This window comes from Gossypium hirsutum, chromosome D02 (genome assembly GCF_007990345.1).
Source record: "Gossypium hirsutum isolate 1008001.06 chromosome D02, Gossypium_hirsutum_v2.1, whole genome shotgun sequence".
Classification (NCBI taxonomy): domain Eukaryota; kingdom Viridiplantae; phylum Streptophyta; class Magnoliopsida; order Malvales; family Malvaceae; genus Gossypium; species Gossypium hirsutum.
The window spans coordinates 45,443,536-45,462,576 of record NC_053438.1 but is presented as its reverse complement, the minus strand read 5'-3'; the positions used below and the strand labels follow the sequence as shown (position 1 = coordinate 45,462,576).

The 19,041-nt window shown below is 35.1% G+C and overlaps 2 protein-coding genes across 3 annotated transcripts in view; both read left to right on the top strand.

The window, feature by feature from the left end:
- The window catches only part of LOC107907961 (peter Pan-like protein), a 32,405-nt gene extending 23,997 nt beyond the window's left edge, over positions 1-8,408 (top strand). Inside the window, exons 2-3 of the mRNA XM_041088329.1 lie at positions 7,741-8,106; positions 8,211-8,408. Of these exons, the coding sequence (XP_040944263.1) occupies positions 7,741-8,106; positions 8,211-8,393 (549 nt within the window). The 3' untranslated portion in view covers positions 8,394-8,408. The remainder of the gene's footprint in view (positions 1-7,740; positions 8,107-8,210) is intronic.
- A 131-nt stretch (positions 8,409-8,539) lies between these two features.
- LOC121214595 (uncharacterized) lies at positions 8,540-18,283 on the top strand. Of its 2 annotated transcripts, XM_041088379.1 has the most exons (8): positions 8,545-8,715; positions 8,812-8,877; positions 8,992-9,024; positions 9,291-9,316; positions 16,995-17,058; positions 17,284-17,340; positions 17,762-17,857; positions 17,964-18,283. In XM_041088379.1, exons 1-8 carry the CDS (start codon positions 8,674-8,676, stop codon positions 18,018-18,020), a joined length of 441 nt encoding a protein of 146 aa, XP_040944313.1. In that variant the 5' UTR covers positions 8,545-8,673; the 3' UTR covers positions 18,021-18,283. The 2 variants fall into 2 exon arrangements, with proteins under 2 accessions (XP_040944314.1, XP_040944313.1); XM_041088380.1 differs by lacking the exon at positions 8,812-8,877 and having other exon boundaries at positions 8,540-8,715.
- Positions 18,284-19,041: the final 758 nt, after the last annotated feature.

Here is a 19,041-nt window from a genome sequence, read left to right as displayed (position 1 = left end):
TGATCATTATCCTTTCACCAGTAAACTAGATTTTGATTGCACAAATAACATGGCGGAATATGAAGCATGTATCATGGGAATCCGTGCGGCTATGGAACGCAAAATCAAGGTACTTGAGGTATATGGGGATTCGGCATTGGTAATTTATCAGCTCAAAGGCGAATGGGAAACAAGAGACCCTAAGTTGATTAGTTACCGAAGGATAGTCCTAGAATTGATTGAGGAGTTTGACGACATCACTTTTTGTTATCTCCCACGAGACGAGAATCAGATGGCCGACGCTTTAGCTACATTGGCTTCCATGATCAAAGTAAATAGACCAGAGGATGTGAAGCCTATCCAAATGAGCATTTATGAGGTTCCAGCCCACTGTTGTAATATTGACGAGGAAGAAGAAAAGGACGACAACCCTTGGTATCAGGACATATTGCGATACGTGAAAAATTGTGAATACCCAAACCAAGCAACTGAGAATGACAAGAGAATGTTGAGGAGGCTGGCCAGTGGTTACGTCTTAGATGGAGAAATCCTGTACAAAAAAGGAAAAGATCAGGTGCTGTTAAGATGTGTAGACGCTGTGGAGGCCAAGCAGATCTTGGAAGAAGTCCATGATGGTATTTGTGGAACACACGCTAACGGTTTCACAATGGCCAGACAGATCATGAGATTTGGATATTATTGGTCTACCATGGAAGGAGACTGCATCAAGTATGCTAAGAAGTGCCATAAATGCCAGATTTACGGAGACAAAATTCATGTGCCTCCATCACCTCTTCACGTCATGACTTCCCCATGGCCTTTCTCCATGTGGGGCATGGACGTCATTGGGCCGATATCGCCAAAGGCTTCAAACGGACATCGTTTCATTTTTGTAGTGATTGACTACTTTACTAAGTGGGTAGAGGCTACTTCTTACGCCAACGTCACAAAGACAGCTGTCAGCAAGTTTTTAAAGAAGGAAATCATATGTCGGTATGGAATGCCTGAAAGGATCATATCAGACAACGCATTAAATTTGAATAATAGCACGATAGCAGAGGTTTGTAATCAATTCAAGATCAAGCACCACAACTCATCGCCATATCGTCCGAAGATGAATGGTGCGGTGGAGGCAGCCAATAAAAATATCAAAAGGATTGTGGGGAAAATGACTGAGACCTATAGAGATTGGCATGAGAAGTTGCCATTCGCCCTCTATGCTTATCGAACGTCCGTCAGGACTTCTACCGGGGCAACACCATTCTCTTTGGTTTATGGAATGGAGGCAGTGCTACCAATTGAGGTTGAAATTCCCTCTCTCCGAGTTTTTTCAGAACTAAAGTTAGACGAAGCAGAATGGGTCCAAGCCCGATATGATCAGCTGAACTTGATTGAAGAAAGGAGGTTAAAAGCTATCCGTCATGGTCAAATGTACCAGAAACGAATGATGCAAGCTTACAATAAGAAAGTTCGTCCTAGAAACTTCCATGAAGGGGACTTGGTACTGAAAAAGATCCTTCCCATACAAAAGGACTTCAGAGGAAAGTGGATGCCAAACTGGGAGGGACCTTATGTAGTAAAAAAGGCCTTTTCAGGAGGGGCATTAATTTTAACTGGGATGGATGGCAAAAGCTTGCCCAATCCTGTGAATTCAGATTCAGTGAAGAGGTACTTTGCCTAAAAAAAAAAAAAAAAAAAAAAAAAAGGGGAGAGGCCAAGGCGAAAACCCGCAAAGGGCACCTTGAGACCAAAGGGGTTTTGGATTGAAAACCCAGAAATGGGCAATTCAAATTTTCAATCAAAGACGAGGCATAGAGTAGTTTTGTCTTCTCCGAATTAACAAGAAGGAGAGATGCTACATCTTGGGGCATCAACAAAGTCTTTTAGGACTTCTAAACACAGAGTTTGTGCAGAGAAGCTCATGCTGCGATATCTGGGGCACCTTTTTATCTTATTTACATCTCAGAAAAATTTGCTATTTGTTCATTTAGAGCTTTGCTCTCAATAAAGTTCCATTTTATTCATTGTGATAATCTTTTTCATCGTATTCATCTCATATCTCAGCAAAATTTGCTATCTTGATTTGTTTGTTTAGAGATTTGCTCTCAACAAAACTTTATTTTGTCCATTTTGATAATCTTTCTCAAGCATTTTTCATTGAAATAACGATTAATGGACTGACAATACACATGCAGAAGGAGTTCTGCATATTACTCTGAAAGTTTCTAAATAATACGAGGACTTGAAACAGGACTATTGTTTAGAACTAACCAAACCTAAGGTTTGGAAACATTTGAGAAATAATAGTCTAAATAGCGTCTATTTCTTTAGGTTTTCTGTCAAAGGTACTGGCTGAACAAGAAGGCATCAGTGATGGAACCTTGATGAACAATGAGGAATGATAACCTAAGCATTAAAAATGGACCATTCTCATGACATCCTACAAATATCATTCATACACATCTAGTTAGGAGCATTTGATCCACTCTGATCATGTCATCCTAAACACTAGGCATAAATAGGTCCATGAAATGGATTTTGCAGGTCATGTTCCCCAGAGAACAGATCAAAGAAACAAATCCTATACCCCTGAAGTTACAGTGGGATAGATTGAAGTCATTAAAGTAGATCTTGTCTTCATGTATTGGCGTGAAGTAGATCGAAGGTAGCAGATCCTATCTTCCTATATTGGTAGGAAGTGGATCGAAGATGCAGATCTTGTCTTCCCATATTGGTGGCGAAGTAGATCGCAGAAAGCAGATCTTATCTTCATGTATTGGCGTGAAGTAGATCGAAGATTGCAGATCCTGCCTTCCTGTATTTGGCAGCGAAGCAGATCAAAGATGGCAGATTTTACCTCCCTGACCACAGTGGAGTACATTGAAGCCAATAACTCTATCTCCCTGTATTTGGCAGTGGAATAGATTGAAGAAAGCAGATCTTGTCTTCATGTATTGGCATGAAGTAGATCAAAGATAGTAGATCTTGTCTTCCCATATTGGTGGCGAAGTAGATCGCAGAAAGCAGATCTTGTCTTCATGTGTTGGCGTGAAGTAGATCGAAGGTAGCAGATCCTATCTTCCTATATTGGTAGGAAATAGATCGAAGATGCAGATCTTGTCTTCCCATATTGGTGGTGAAGTAGATCGAAGAAAGCAGATCTTGTCTTCATGTATTGGCGTGAAGTAGATCGAAGATATCAGATCCTATCTTCCTATATTGGTAGGAAGTGGACCGACGATGCAGATTTGGTCTTCCCATACTGGTAGGAAGTGGATCGAAGATGCAGATCTTGTCTTCCCGTACTGGTGGTGAAGAAGATCGAAGAAAGCAGATCGACGATGGCGGATTTTACCTCCCTGACTACAGAGGAGTACATCGAAGCCGATAACTCTATCTCCCTGCATTCAACAGTGGAATAGAGTGAAGAGCACAAATCTTATCTCCCTAAGCAATAGTGGAGCAGATCGCATCAAGTCTTATCTCCCTAAGCAGTAGTGGAGCAGACTGAAAACACAAATCTCATCCCCGTAGAGTCGTAACAGAGTAGATTGAAGCTTAGATCTTATCTTTATGAAGTTACATTGGAGTAGATCGAAGCTACAAGGCATATGTCAGAAAATGTAGTAGATTGAATCTAAAGCTACAAGATGCAGTGGATTGGAAGAAGATTATCTGAACCAGAAGAACACCAATGAAGTCAAGACCCAGCAAGACCAGGCAAAATTGGCCTTTCATTATGTCTTTGCTCCATTCCCGTTACACGACAATGAGCAAAGAGGGGCAGCTGTACAGGCCAATTTTGGGCTAAACCCAACTAACCTAGCCCAATATCCTAAAACTACCTGAGCCCAAATTTTAAAACCCTAACAGCCCATCTGCTTAAAAGATTTCAGCAGCAAGCCCTAGCTCCCACCATTGTCAGCCGCCGCTTCCCACCATCGGCCAACCATTGGCTGCCTGGCGCACTACCCCCTCGTCCACCGCGCCCACGACCTGCAACAGAGACAGAAACAACGGCAAAAGCAGCATGCGAGGGATGGGGGCAAAGAATAAACAAACAGAAACAAAAAAACAAGAGAAATGAATCGGCTTTAAAAAGCCAAAATCAAGAACAACAAGGGGGTTCTTTTTTTTTCTTTTTTCTCTCTTCGGGGATATATATTTTTTTACGAACGAATACACAATAGGCAATACAAAAAAAGCAATATTGGAAGGTGATTTCTCCGATCTAAATCTCCTGGGCTTTCTCTTTGTGATTATTTTCTTGTTTTTTTTTATTTCGAGAGTAAATAAAAGAAAAGGGGAACACGAACACAGACGCACACAGAATATACACGCACAGAAATATAAAAAAAAGCAATTAAGAATTTGCAAGGGTAATCTCAAGTTTTCTTTCGTTCTTTCTTTTTTTTTTTTTGTTTGGTTTAGATCGTCTTTTAGTAGGTAAATCGACTCCAATGAGATCCCGAATACTTTAAGATACAAAAGTAGGGGAGAGGGGTCAAGGGGTGTTGAATCTCTATTTTATGAACTTTCTTCGTTTTTTAAAAAATGTATGAGATTTGAAGTTTTATTTTTTCTCAAGTAAAAAAGAAAAATACTTACTAATTTCCTCAAGGCATGGTCGAATACTTACAACAACAGAATCAGGAATTGTTTTGCGCGCCGCTGGACACCAAATCGATAGAGATTCAGCCGCTTGTAAAAGGAACCCTAGCAAATTTAATTTCAAGGCTGCTGGTTTTTGTTAAAATGGATGGGTATTTGAAAGGAAAGGAAGGGAAAAATGGTTTAAAATGGTCTGAAATACAAAACAGTGCTGCCCATGACCATAAGGGTCCGCGCGTGGGCCCGAATAGAAAAATGGATCTGCGCCATGTTGTGTGAATGGGGAAATTGCGCGCTGAATCCTTCCCTTGCGCACAACCTTCAATTTGCGCCCCAATTTCCCTCCCTTATGTTTTAAAATTTAGCTCGCTAATTCATGCGTTGCTTCACTTTGATCCACGATCCAGTTTAGTATTATGGGCCCAGGATATTTTCACTTTTAATCCTTCCCGTGTTTTAGCGTGTTCCAATTGGTCCTTCTCTTTTATATATTTCTTTTTAAAATTGCCCCTAACCTTTTTTTATTTCGATTTTCATCCCTTTTTTGCTTCTCATCATTATTTTATTTTAATTTCAATATTATTTATACTAATATATTCTATTAACGTTACTATTATTATATTTTTAGTATTTTATTGTTGTTATTCTACTTAATACTAACCTGTATATGTTATGTAGTATTATTAAGGGTTTAATATCATTATTTTGTTAGTATATTTGAATATCACCTATGCATTCTTTAAATATATACATTTACACATATATCCTAAAATTATATTACACATATTTGTTTTATATGTATTTATCTACGTATATTATGTCTCTATTTTAATATATTTTACATATAGTAGTTAGATATAGTTCTTATACATTTCCATGTACATATTTCTATACCATCTTATGTATATATTTACCTATGTTTTCGTATCTATGAATATATCTTTAATACATATAAGTATATATTTATTATTAATAGATGTTTTCAACATTATTATTATATATATTATGTGAATATTTTAACATTACATTATATATGTATTTATATATATTACGCATATATATATACCCCTTTTTTTTAATATTATATTTTTTACACATATATATAGATATACGTACTTATACCTACTTAAATATATTTTTTCACATTTCATAATTCTTATATACTTACATATATTTATGCATATTTTACATCATATACATACTTATATATTTTATACTCTTAAAAATGTTTTTGTATATTTCACATATTTTATAATTCACATACATATATTTTATATTATCACGATTTGTAAATATATAAATACACATTTACATTTTTTATAATATTTACCGATTTTATATATATATACGTACTTATCCATGTTTTCATATTCTGTAATTTATATATATTTCTTATTTTATGGTTTTAAATTATACATGCACATATATATATTTTACATAATTGTATTCATTGTCATCGTTGTTATTTGGTGTTTGTTTATTTATCCATGTACACTTGTGCTTTTTCTAAAACGTTAGTTCTATTTATTTATTTGTATGCTTTGTTTATGTAATCGCCTCGTCATTTCATTTTGCCTATTGTATTGTTGTTACTCACTTTACTTTGCTTACCTTGTCGTATTCGTTATTGTTTCGTCAAGCATTAACACCAAACATCAAAAGGAAAATTTTTCTAAATAAGGCAATATTTCGCGTTTGGAAAATCGAGAAAACGTGCCCTAACGTGCTGGGTTTCGATTTCTCGTTCGACCAAATAGCCAAATATCCCTTTTTAAAACTTTTAAATAAGGCAATATTTCGCGTTTGGAAAATCGAGGAAACGTGCCCTAACGTGCTGGGTTTCGATTTCTCGTTCGACTAAACAGCCAAATATCCTCTTAAAGCTTCAAAATATGGTTTCATTAAACTATAAGGTGATCTTGGTTTCGATGGTTTAGGGTATCGTGTCCTAATGTGCTGGATGTGATATTCCTTTGGAACAAGAGAATCTTATATTTCAATTCACGTTATCAGAGTTTTCTTTTAAGGCTCGTATTTTTAAAACCCTTCGAATTTTTAATTTTCGACACTAAGATACTAATTAATCAACTAGGTACCAATTTTGGGCGTATCGAGGGTGCTAATCCTTCCTCGTGCGTAACCGACTCTCGAACCCGTTTTTTAAATTTCATAGACCAAAATCTTTGTTTTAATAAAAATTAAATCGTTTATTAAAAACAACCACTTTTCAAGGTGACCCGATCACACCTCATCAAAAAGGATCGGTGGCGACTCCCGTTTTCATTCTTTTTTTTAATCCAAGTCGACCCCGTTTTCATTCAAAAAAATGGTGTCAACAAATACAATAAGAAGTTGATTTGTCATCAACAAAATATAGCTTGCTTAAAATAATATATGTAATGATTAGGAAGTTGAAAAGTTATCACATATCTAACCATTTTTAAATTAAATTAATTATAAATAATAATTTGTAAGTATTTGAGGATAGAGTGATAATAAAGAATAAACAGTAATTGATGAAAATTGTTGGTAAATTTAAGAATTAAACTAAATATATTGTTTACCTATTAAGTGGGAATAGGAAGTGCTTTATATAAATATTTATTTAATTTTAACTATTTATGTCAAACTAGTAAATTATATATAAAATTTAAAACAAACCATTTTAACGTATTTATTAATCACATTTATTAAGTCGCTGTATTATTCATATGAAAAACTAATGTTTAACTAAAACAACTATTTATTATATACGTATCTAGATAATAATGAAAGAAGAGAGAGTAAAATATATAAAGGAGAAAAATCTATTTACTCCTAATTCTATATATGTAACTAAATTTAATATGACCATTTTACCCTTTATTCAATTTAATATACCTATATAAAAATAATTTAAAATTTATAAATAAAGAAATAAACTTTTTTACAAATTACCCTTAAATTATTTTTTATAAGACTTAGAGCATGTTTGGTTTGGTGTAATGGATTAGCCATTACACCCTTATTCCGTGGGCCCCACTAATCCCCACTTAATCCCGTGTTTGGTTTGATGTATTGCCTATTACAGGCCTATTACAACACGGATGTATTCCTCATTTTCTCTGCTTCAACAACGATTAGCCATTCCGTTCCAAAAGTAAGGATTAGCTAATCGTTTCTGTTTTACCCTCCCCAGCCAAAATCTGCTGCTCCACCCCACCCTCTCCCTCCCAACATCAACAGCAGTTTTCTTCGAACCAAATCTCCACTGTCTCAGATCGCCTGTTAGTAATCCCAACAGCAGTTGCCAGTGAAAATTTCCCTTTCTTCAAAAACCCAGCCCTAAATCCTTCTCCTCTTTCAATACTCCATTCGAACAAGTTGTGGCAACAGCAACCGAATGTAGACCATATCACAGGGAATAAAATCCGGAATAGTTCTGTGTTTTCGAGGGGGAAGCTTCCTGGTCCTCTTAGGCAACTTCAAATGGATTTGAGAAAATTGATGCTTCCTTATACTGCTCTCAAACTCAAGGTAATTCCTTTCCCTCTTTTTTGTTTAAAAAAAATGAAATTTTGTTGTTTTATAAGTTGTCCCTTTAACTAGATTTATTGTTTGTTGTTGTTTAATGGTTGCAGGAGAAGAAAAGGAACAATTTGAAAGACTTTTTGAATGTTGCAGGGCCAATGGGTGTAACCCATTTCCTCGTTTTATCTAAAATCGAAACTTCGCCTATCCTTAGGGTTGCAAAGACCCCTCAAGGCCCTACTCTCAATTGCGCCCTCGTTGCCCGCAGGATCTTTTCAAGAATCCTCCTTTAGTAATTTCTTCTACTCACACTGTCTTAGCAGTGGAACTTGTTAGGTTATTGTAATTCTTAGCTGCTTGTATAACTTAGAAATGGATGTCTTTTTATGAGCCAAATATTGTGGTGTTTTTTTGTATTAAAACATAACTAAAGAGAGATTGAAACCTTGTGCTTTCTTTGAGTTTATGCCTTAACTTGTATGGAACCTTCATGGTAGTAATTCTAAATATATCTTTGGGCAGATTGTTCTGTTTGGTTTTGCAGCAGCAGATGAACAATTAAGGCTCACGACTATGGTGTTCAAGAACATCTTTCCGGATATTGATATCAACACTGTGAGTTCACTTAGACAGTTAAATTATAGTATCCAAAGTGATCTCATTTCTTTTCTTCTTCCCTCTTTAACATTGTTTGGACATGAAATGTTACAGGTTAAACTCTCTTCTTGCCAGAGGATTGTGTTGCTTAACTACAATAAAAACGTTTCCTCCCTTCATGTATATTCAACTGTTTGGCTTGTTTTCATTTTTAAATTACTTAATGCTAGTATATAGAAAATGGATTTGTTTTTTTTATTTGGCCTTGACTTTTCCGTTGTATATATTTTGCAGCCTTTTCAAGCAAGGAGTCAGTTGTTCACAAAGGTAATTTTTTGAATTTATCGTTTCTTTGTTTGGGATCCTTTTTTGGGTAAATTTGCCTTAACTATATAATTCTGTACATTATGGTAAGAGCTGTATGCCTAGATCAACAAATATTTGCTATTCCATTCAAGTTTATGCATACTGAATTGGAGCTATCTTTTTTCTCTCTTAGTTTCAGCATATGCTGTCTGTCAACAACACATGATGCCCTTTTTCCTGTCTTGATGTTTATAGTTTAGTGTTAATATCTAAAATATGGACTTCAGAAAGATCGTAGTGTTGGAGAGGCAGGGTGATACGAGATCAAAGGCCCGACAAATGCGTTCCAAACTAAATGGGACCATCCAGGAGTTTGTTAGTAAGGCCTTAGATGCGTACACAAAAGAAAGGGAAAATCAAGATTTCAAATATTGGGAATCTTGGTCCAAGACACCAAATCTTGCAGCCAAAGCGCATTGGATCTCCATTACGAGCATCAACGATTCAATTTCGGTAGGAGATGGATCACAAGCCCAAATTCTTCCAAGCCCAATCAAGAAATCCACCCATACTTAGTTGAAAATCAGGCCAAATTGTCAAAGTGGCCCAAGTTGTAAAGTTTTATTTTTATTTATTTATTTATTTATTTTACTTAGTTTAAATTTTTATATTCAGTCCAAGAGTCCCAAATAAAAGACCCTTGGCCGAATTTTCATATTAAAATAATTAGGAGTTTTTTTTTTAGTTTTAGTTTTAGTGTTCTAATTAAATTAGGAAAACATTTGAAAGGCCTATTTATATGGCTTGGCCAGCCACCCTACATTACATTACAATTACATTGAAAATTTCAGATTTGATTTGAGTGAAAATTCTCTTTGAGTTCTTTAAGGATTTTCTATTGAGTTTTCTTTAGAAGTTGTTTTAACAATCTTTTTGATTGTGGGAGCCATCTTCAACCTTCTTCTTGCCATTGATATTCTTTGGAGGGGAGATTAGAGCCGTTTGAAGGGAGTTGTGAAATCTTTCGGGATTTCAAGGCTTCTTAGGACTTATCTTTTAATTTCTTACTGTCAATTCTTTCTTTATTTCTGCTTGTGCCGAATCTTTATCTAATTTATTTTCTGTTCTTATTGTGTTTTCAGCCTTTTTCTATCTTAAGGAATTAGCCCAAAAATCCCCAATTTCTAGGGTTCTTGCCGATTCATCCATACTCTTTTTTGGGAGAAATTAGATTGCCGAAATTTGGGGAAAACTATCTGGGTGTTCAATTGGGCAGAATCGCAATCTCTTCTAGGGTTTCAAGATTCCTTATTAACACTTATTTCTATTCTCTATTTGATTCTTTACTGTTTTGGGGATTTTATTTCAGATCTGAAAATTCAAAATCTAATCTTTTAATTTTCTGTTTCGTTTCAGATCTAATTGTTTAGGGTTTTCGTAAGAGTTTCTCGTGACTTGGCAACTCGATCTTGGTCCGCGCGTAACCCCGTATCATTTGGTATCAGATTTTGGGCGTTTTGGGTGTTCTTGGTTGATTTCTAAACTGATCTCTATTTTTTAAAGCACAAACAGCAGTTTTACCCAGAAAAATTGTTCAAAAAAATTCATTTGAGTGGGTAAACATTGTCCGATTGATCTGAAATTTTACATACATGTTTTTGGAACTGTGATTGAATATAAAAAAATTATTCCCGCAAAAAAATCAGTCAAAAAAGTCAAAATAATAAAAAAAGACGAAATTCAATAAAAATTTAAAAAAAGATTCAGCGGGTTGAATTTGGTGTCCAAAATTTCCAGATCAAAAATTCAATATATAAGGACACTCCAAATTTAATTTCGTGATTTTTGGAGATCGGGAACACCTCGAACGAAGTTGTCAAGTTACTCCGCAGTTTTTCGGGTTTTCTGTTTTCAATAATTTTTTATTGATTCTTAGCTGTAGGTTTTCATTTGTTTACCTTTATTCTTCCTTTACGTTATCTAACACCTTCTTGTTTCTTGTGTTAGTAGGATTTAAACGTGTGCACAACTTCTTCCTCGGTGCAACACGAATCAATTGGTGTCTCGTCAGTTTTTGGCATCCTAGTGCAAATTAGGATTCTTTGGTAGTTTGGTTCACACTCTCTAATTGGTTGATATAAACTCTGATAAAGAACTCACAAGATTGAATTCGACCTCATTGAGAATTTAATTTTTTTTCTTTTTGAGTGATTAACGGTGAGGTTTGATAACTTTTATTTTTGAGTGTTGAGTGTTTATTTTTGCAGCTTTTTTGGAAGATGTCTAAAGATGACCATAATGATACACTTATGGAAGTCCAACAACAGTTAGAAGGACACGCTGCTGCAATCACACAAATAAATGCTACCCTTCAAGCATTGAATACTACTTTGAATGAGGTACGAATGAATCAAGAACTTCAATATCGAGATCCAATCAGGGAAGATAGGAATAACCAGCCCCATAGGCGCGGCCCTCGACGTGTCCCTAGAATGGATGATGATTTTCATGATCGTGGACAACCTTTTTTGGCAAAACCGAAATTCACAATTCCCCAATTTCGTGGTAAGAATGATCCTGACGCTTATTGTGAATGGGAATCTAAGATTGAACTCATGTTTCGGTATTATAAATGTCCGGATGATGAAAATGTAGCGTTAGCAACACTGGAATTTTCTGATTATGCATTAAGTTGGTGGACTCAACTTGGGGTAAACCGCCATCGGAATTATGAAGGTGAGATTTCAACATGGGATGAGTTGAAACAGATTATGCGTAAAAGGTTTATTCCACCTCACTACTATAGAGAAATTAAAACAAAGTTGAGAAGACTTATCCAAGGTAGTAGGACGGTGGATGAATATTTTAAAGAGATGGAGATGCTCATTCAGAGAGCTAATGTGGAGGAAGATGAAGAAACAACTATGGTTCGATTCATTGATGGTTTGAATAGGCCGATAGCTAATACATTGAGGCTACAAACTTACATTGATTTGGAAGAAGCAGTTCACAAAGCCATTGAGATCGAGCAACAATTAAAGGAACAAAGGTTTGGGTCCTTATCTACTTCACAATATTATCGAGGTAACAATTCCAATTCTGATTTTAAGAGTTCAAAACCACCTTTTGTTACTAACAAGTCTTCTTTGAGTAATGGAAGTAAACAATCAGATTGGAAAAAAGGGGCTCCTGCAAAAACGCAAACACCTTCTAAACAGCCCAATTTAGGTGATTCGAGTGCGAAGAGGACTCGTGAGATTGAATGCTTTAAGTGCAAAGGGCGTGGTCATTATAGTAGAGAATGACCTAACACGAGATTACTTCTTCTAAAAGATAACGGTGAGTACACTTTCGACTCTGATAATACAGATCCAGATATGCCAGAACTTGTGGATGACAGTGATAATGGCGACGAGTTGGTCGAACCACCAAAGGAAGGGGACTTTGCTAATTTTCAATGCCTTGTAGTTCGTCGAACCCTTAACATTCAGATAAAAGATGATGAGAGCCAAAGGACCAATATTTTCCATTCTCGGTGTTTTATTAAAGGTAACTTATGTTCACTCATTATTGATAGTGGGAGTTGCTCGAATGTAGTGAGTAGTTATTTGGTGGATTCTTTAAAGTTGCCTTGTACCAAACACCCTAAGCCATATCACCTTCAGTGGCTTAATGAATGTTCCGAAGTTAAAGTTACGAAACAGTCCTTGGTCACTTTTAAACTCGGCAATTATGAGGATGACGTATGGTGTGATGTAGTCCCCATGCATGCGGCACACTTGCTCCTTGGACGACCTTGGCAATTTGATCGCGATGTTACACACCAAGGTAAACTTAATCGATACTCCCTTATATTTAAAGGCAAGAAATTCACTTTTGCTTCTTTAAATCCTACTGATGTATATAAAGATCAATTGAGGATGATAAAATTTTGTGAGGGGGTAAGGGAGAAAGAGCAAGTACAAAAGACAGAGAGAAAAGAGGCTAATAGTAGTGGAAAAAGTCAAATTTTAAAAAGCCCAAAGGTGAGTGAATCCTCTAGTGGTAAAATGAGCGGCAAAAATCTTTTGGCAACAAAAAAAGATGTGAAGAGAGCCCTACTTAATAAACAGCCTTGTATCCTTGTGAGGTTTAGGCAAAATTATTTATCTTTATCTAACATTAACGAAAATTTGCCTAGTGTGTTTCAATCTCTTTTGCAGGATTATGAGGATGTTTTTAGTGAGGCCCCTAAAGGTTTACCACCTTTACGAGGGATAGAACATCAAATTGACTTAGTACCCGGAGCTTCAATCCCAAATCGACCAGCCTATAGATGCAATCCCGAGGAGACAAAGGAATTGCAAAGGCAAGTGGAGGAATTACTAGACAAAGGGTACATTCGTGAGAGCCTAAGTCCTTGTGCTGTTCCTGTATTATTGGTGCCAAAGAAAGATGGTACGTTTCGTATGTGTGTTGATTGTCGCCCAATCAACAAGATAACGGTAAAGTATCGACACCCAATCCCTAGACTTGATGATATGCTTGATGAATTACATGGTTCAATAATATTTACAAAAATTGATTTAAAAAGCGGTTATCATCAAATTCGAATGAGGGAAGGGGATGAATGGAAAACAACTTTTAAAACAAAATTTGGATTGTATGAATGGTTAGTTATGCCTTTCGGCCTTACTAATGCACCTAGTACATTTATGAGATTAATGAATCATGTTTTGAGGCTACATTTGGGTAAATTTGTAGTAGTTTACTTTGATGATATTTTAATTTACTCAAAGTCATTAGATGATCATGTTTTCCATGTTCGAACCGTTTTGGATATTCTACGAACTGAAAGATTATTTGCCAACCTTGATAAATGCACATTCTGTTGTGATAAACTAATATTCTTAGGTTTCATAGTTAGTGCTCAAGGTATTCATGTCGACGAGGACAAAGTTAAGGCAATTAAGGAGTGGCCGACTCCTAAATCGGTAACTGAGGTGAGATCTTTCCATGGTTTAGCCAATTTTTATAGACGATTTGTGAAAGATTTCTCTACTATTGCTGCCCCATTGACTGAAGTTATAAAGAAATCAGTGGGTTTCAAATGGGGTGAAACCCAAGAAAAAGCTTTTCAAACTCTAAAAGCTAAGTTATGTTCTGCTTCTTTGCTTAAATTACCTGATTTTGCTAACACTTTTGAACTTGAGTGTGATGCTTCAGGAATTGGAATCGGTGCCGTTTTAATGCAAGATAAGCAACCTATTGCTTATTTTAGTGAGAAATTGAACGGTGCACAGTTAAATTACTCGACTTATGACAAAGAACTATTGGCATTAGTTCGTGCACTTCAAGTATGGCAACATTATTTGCTGCCTAATGAGTTTGTCATACATACAGATCATGAGTCTCTTAAATGGTTAAAGGGACAAGGTAAGTTGAGTAAAAGACATGCCCGATGGGTAGAATTCATTGAAACATTCCCTTATGTGATTCAATATAAAACAGGTAAAGATAATGTAGTCGCAGATGCTTTGTCTAGACGATATACTTTAATAACTACATTGAATGCTAAAGTCTTAGGGTTCGAACATATTAAGGAACTATATGATGATGATGCTGATTTCGGCCATATCTATAAGAATTGTGGACATACTGCTTTCGATAAATTTTATCTTGTAGATGGCTTTCTTTTTCGTATGAACAGGTTATGCATACCAAAGTGTTCCATGAGAGACTTATTGATTCATGAGGCCCATAGTGGAGGTTTAATGGGACATTTTGGAGTGGCCAAAACACTGGATATCTTGCAAGAACACTTCCATTGGCCACATATGAAAAAGGATGTCGAAAAGGTATGTTCCAAGTGCATTACATGCAAACAAGCAAAATCTAAGGTAATGCCTCATGGCCTTTACACTCCTTTACCGATTCCTACTTCACCTTGGGTAGATTTATCCATGGACTTTATTCTAGGTTTGCCTCGAAATAAGAAAGGAAGAGATAGTATATTTGTTGTTGTTGACAGGTTCTCAAAGATGGCACATTTTATTTCTTGTCACAAAACAGATGATGCTACACATGTAGCAGACTTATTCTTTAAAGAGGTGGTAAGACTTCATGGCATCCCTAAAACAATTGTTTCTGACAGAGATGTCAAATTTCTTAGCCACTTTTGAAAGGTATTGTGGGGTAAGCTTGGTACTAAATTACTTTATTCCACTACATGTCACCCCCAAACTGATGGCCAAACCGAAGTAGTTAATCGGATCTTAGGGACTTTATTACGATCTGTTGTGGGAAAGAACATTAGAAATTGGGAAGAATGCCTACCGTTTGTTGAATTTGCATATAATAGATCTATTCATTCTACAACTGGTTATTCTCCATTTGAACCTGTTTATGGTTTTAACCCACTAACAGTACTTGATCTTGCACCATTACCACTTGAACACATTGTTAATTTAGATGGTGAACAGAAAGCTGAGTTGGTGAAATCCTTACATGAGCAGGCTAGGCAACGAATAGCCAAAACATATGATGCCAACACCAACAAAGCAAACAAGGGGCGCAAACGGGTTGTCCTAGAACCCGGAGATTGGGTTTGGGTCCATATGAGGAAAGAACGATTTCCTGCAAGAAGAAAGACCAAGTTGGACCCAAGGGGCGATGGGCCTTTCCAAGTACTCGAGAGGATCAACGATAATGCCTATAAAATTGATCTACCTGGTGAGTACAATGTAAGTTCTACTTTTAATGTGGCTGACTTGTCCCCATTTGATTTTTCAGATTCGAGGTCGAATCTTTTTGAGGAAGGGGGGAATGATACGAGATCAAAGGCCCGACAAATGCGTTCCAAACTAAATGGGACCATCCAAGAGTTTGTTAGTAAGGCCTTAGATGCGTACACAAAAGAAAGGGAAAATCAAGATTTCAAATATTGGGAATCTTGGTCCAAGACACCAAATCTTGCAGCCAAAGCGCATTGGATCTCCATTACGAGCATCAACGATTCAATTTCGGTAGGAGATGGATCACAAGCCCAAATTCTTCCAAGCCCAACCAAGAAATCCACCCATACTTAGTTGAAAATCAGGCCAAATTGTCAAAGTGGCCCAAGTTGTAAAGTTTTATTTTTATTTATTTATTTATTTATTTTACTTAGTTTAAATTTTTATATTCAGTCCAAGAGTCCCAAATAAAAGACCCTTGGCCGAATTTCCATATTAAAATAATTAGGAGTTTTTTTTTTTAGTTTTAGTTTTAGTGTTCTAATTAAATTAGGAAAACATTTGAAAGGCCTATTTATATGGCTTGGCCAGCCACCCTACATTACATTACAATTACATTGAAAATTTCAGATTTGATTTGAGTGAAAATTCTCTTTAAGTTCTTCAAGGATTTTCTCTTGAGTTTTCTTTAGAAGTTGTTTTAACAATCTTTTTGATTGTGGGAGCCATCTTCAACCTTCTTCTTGCCATTGATATTCTTTGGAGGGGAGATTAGAGCCGTTTGAAGGGAGTTGTGAGATCTTTCGGGATTTCAAGGCTTCTTAGGACTTATCTTTTAATTTCTTACTGTCAATTCTTTCTTTATTTCTGCTTGTGCTGAATCTTTATCTAATTTATTTTCTGTTCTTATTGTGTTTTCAGCCTTTTTTTATCTTAAGGAATTAGCCCAAAAATCCCCAATTTCTAGGGTTCTTGCCGATTCATCCATACTCTTTTTTGGGAGAAATTAGATTGCTGAAATTTGGGGAAAACTATCTGGGTGTTCAATTGGGCAGAATCGCAATCTCTTCTAGGGTTTCAAGATTCCTTATTAACACTTATTTCTATTCTCTATTTGATTCTTTACTATTTTGGGGATTTTATTTCAGATCTGAAAATTCAAAAATCTAATCTTTTAATTTTCTGTTTCGTTTCAGATCTAATTGTTTAGGGTTTTCGTAGGAGTTTCTCGTGACTTGGCAACTCGATCTTGGTCCGCGCGCAACCCCGTATCACAGGGACATCAGCATTATTGGATGATTTATGGTTTTCTTCTGATAGCTTTCTGCACTGCTTCTGCAAGGTAGTTTCATGATTTTTAGATGTGTAGTTGTGCTGACTGATTGTTAGCATGATTATTTTTCCTTGAAATAGTTGAAACCTGCACATTTTTGTCAAGTTCTGGCATTTAGTTAGAAATAGGATCACCTGACTTATTGTTTCATTTGTACCTAACTTTAAAGTAACCATTTTTTAGTAACATTAGCCTACACCAAAATTGATAAGTAGTTTGATGGTGGAATCACAGGATTTATTTTCGTTAGTGCAAGATGCTTCAGTTGTTGATGGAGATCTTCTCTCATGGGTATGTGTTCTAAGCCTTGCTTTTCTACGTTTCAATTCTTACCAATTTTATACTTGCCAAAACATGTTACGAACTAGGAAGGTTTTTACACTTCACCTATTTCTTCCGTATAGTTATCCCTTTCCTTCTTTTTTTCCTCCTCTTAAAAGGAGTCAATGGTGACAAATGGAGACTAGGCTTATTATTCATATAGTACTTTTTATCTTCAATATTTAACTAATTAAACCTGATTGTTAGATATAAAGACTGCCTGAACTGTGTGTATATGAAAACCCTTAAAATCCTTGGGTGATTTGGCTAGTATCTGATGGGAGAATGTGGATAACTTTTAATCCCCTGCAATTATTTATTTGCAAGCGGTAGGTATAAGTAAATTATGTGAAGTGAAAATCCTGAGTTTCAATATATGTGAATTTTGCAGACAAGGAAATTAAAAGAGCTGCTTGAAAATAGTTTAGGATGGGAGTTCCAGCAGAAAAGTTCAGTTGATGGAATCTACTTTGAAGAGAATGATGAGGTCTCTCTCTGATTTTTTCATCTCTATGAACTTCAATCTCTCTCTCTCTCTATATATGTATATAAACAATATCATCCCTCACCATTCCTGCTTTTAACTTGTGCAGTATGCTCCTATGGTTGAGATGTTGGATGAGCCGAGCGGTAGCGAACCCACATCTTAAATAGTTACATCATGTCTTATTATTTTTTGTTAATACATTAACGGCTGTGAGGGTAGTTTTCAACTTTGGAAATAGCAAGTCTGTGGTATATCAGCCTATAGGGTCAGAGGTAAACAACACTTGAAATTAATTCCATGTATAAATCAATTATCTAAACTACAATGAACTTCCAATCTTGTCTCAAAATTGTGTGATCATGGACTGGGACATATGCTTAATTTAAGCCCTAAAATGCAGTGTTCGATAGATACAGCTATTTTTTACTTGCTGTTCTTTTGTTCCATTCTGTTTATCCTGCTTTGGTTAGAGAACTAGACAAGGGGTGATGCATTTATGATGAACTCCTTTCTCAAAATAAAAAATTGTCTAAAATTCAGTACAATATTCAGAAGATAATAGTAATGGTTATTGAATTTATGTTTATTAAAAATTAATCAATAATTGAGTTGAAGTAAACCGGTGAAATGCTTACAAATAAATATTCTTTTAAGTTCGGATTCAATCTTTAAAATTGCATATAAAAATACCAAAAGATGAGAACACCGTTATATAAATATTTAATTATTTTATTAAAATAATTAACTTAGAAACAAATATTATATTTTTGTTCGTGTAAATAATTCTTAAATTTGAATCTAGATAATTATTTTAAATTTTATTAAATCATATATTTTAATTAAAATATATTTAATATTAATTATTTCAAATTATATTTTATAGTATCATATATTATGATTTTAGTAAATTCATATAAGAATATTGATTATTAGAATTTTATTAAATTATATATTTTAATTAAAATATATTTAATAATAATTATGTTAAATTATCTTTTATAGTATCATATATTATGATTTGAGTAAATTCATATAAGAATATTGACTATTAAGAATTTTATTAAATTATATATTTTAATTATAATATATTTAATAATAATTATGTTTAAATATGATTAAATTATTTATTATTGATATTAATAATCTTATTAAAATTTAAATAACAATAACAATAATCATTTACC

Coding starts and splice junctions, on each gene's coding strand:
- LOC121214595 (XM_041088379.1), top strand. CDS start 8,674: ATGGTGTTCAAGAACATCTTTCCGGATATTGATATCAACACT. Junction 9,025..9,290: donor GGAGTCAGTTGTTCACAAAG/GTAATTTTTTGA, acceptor TATGGACTTCAG/AAAGATCGTAGTGTTGGAGA. Junction 17,059..17,283: donor TTCTGCACTGCTTCTGCAAG/GTAGTTTCATGA, acceptor GTGGAATCACAG/GATTTATTTTCGTTAGTGCA.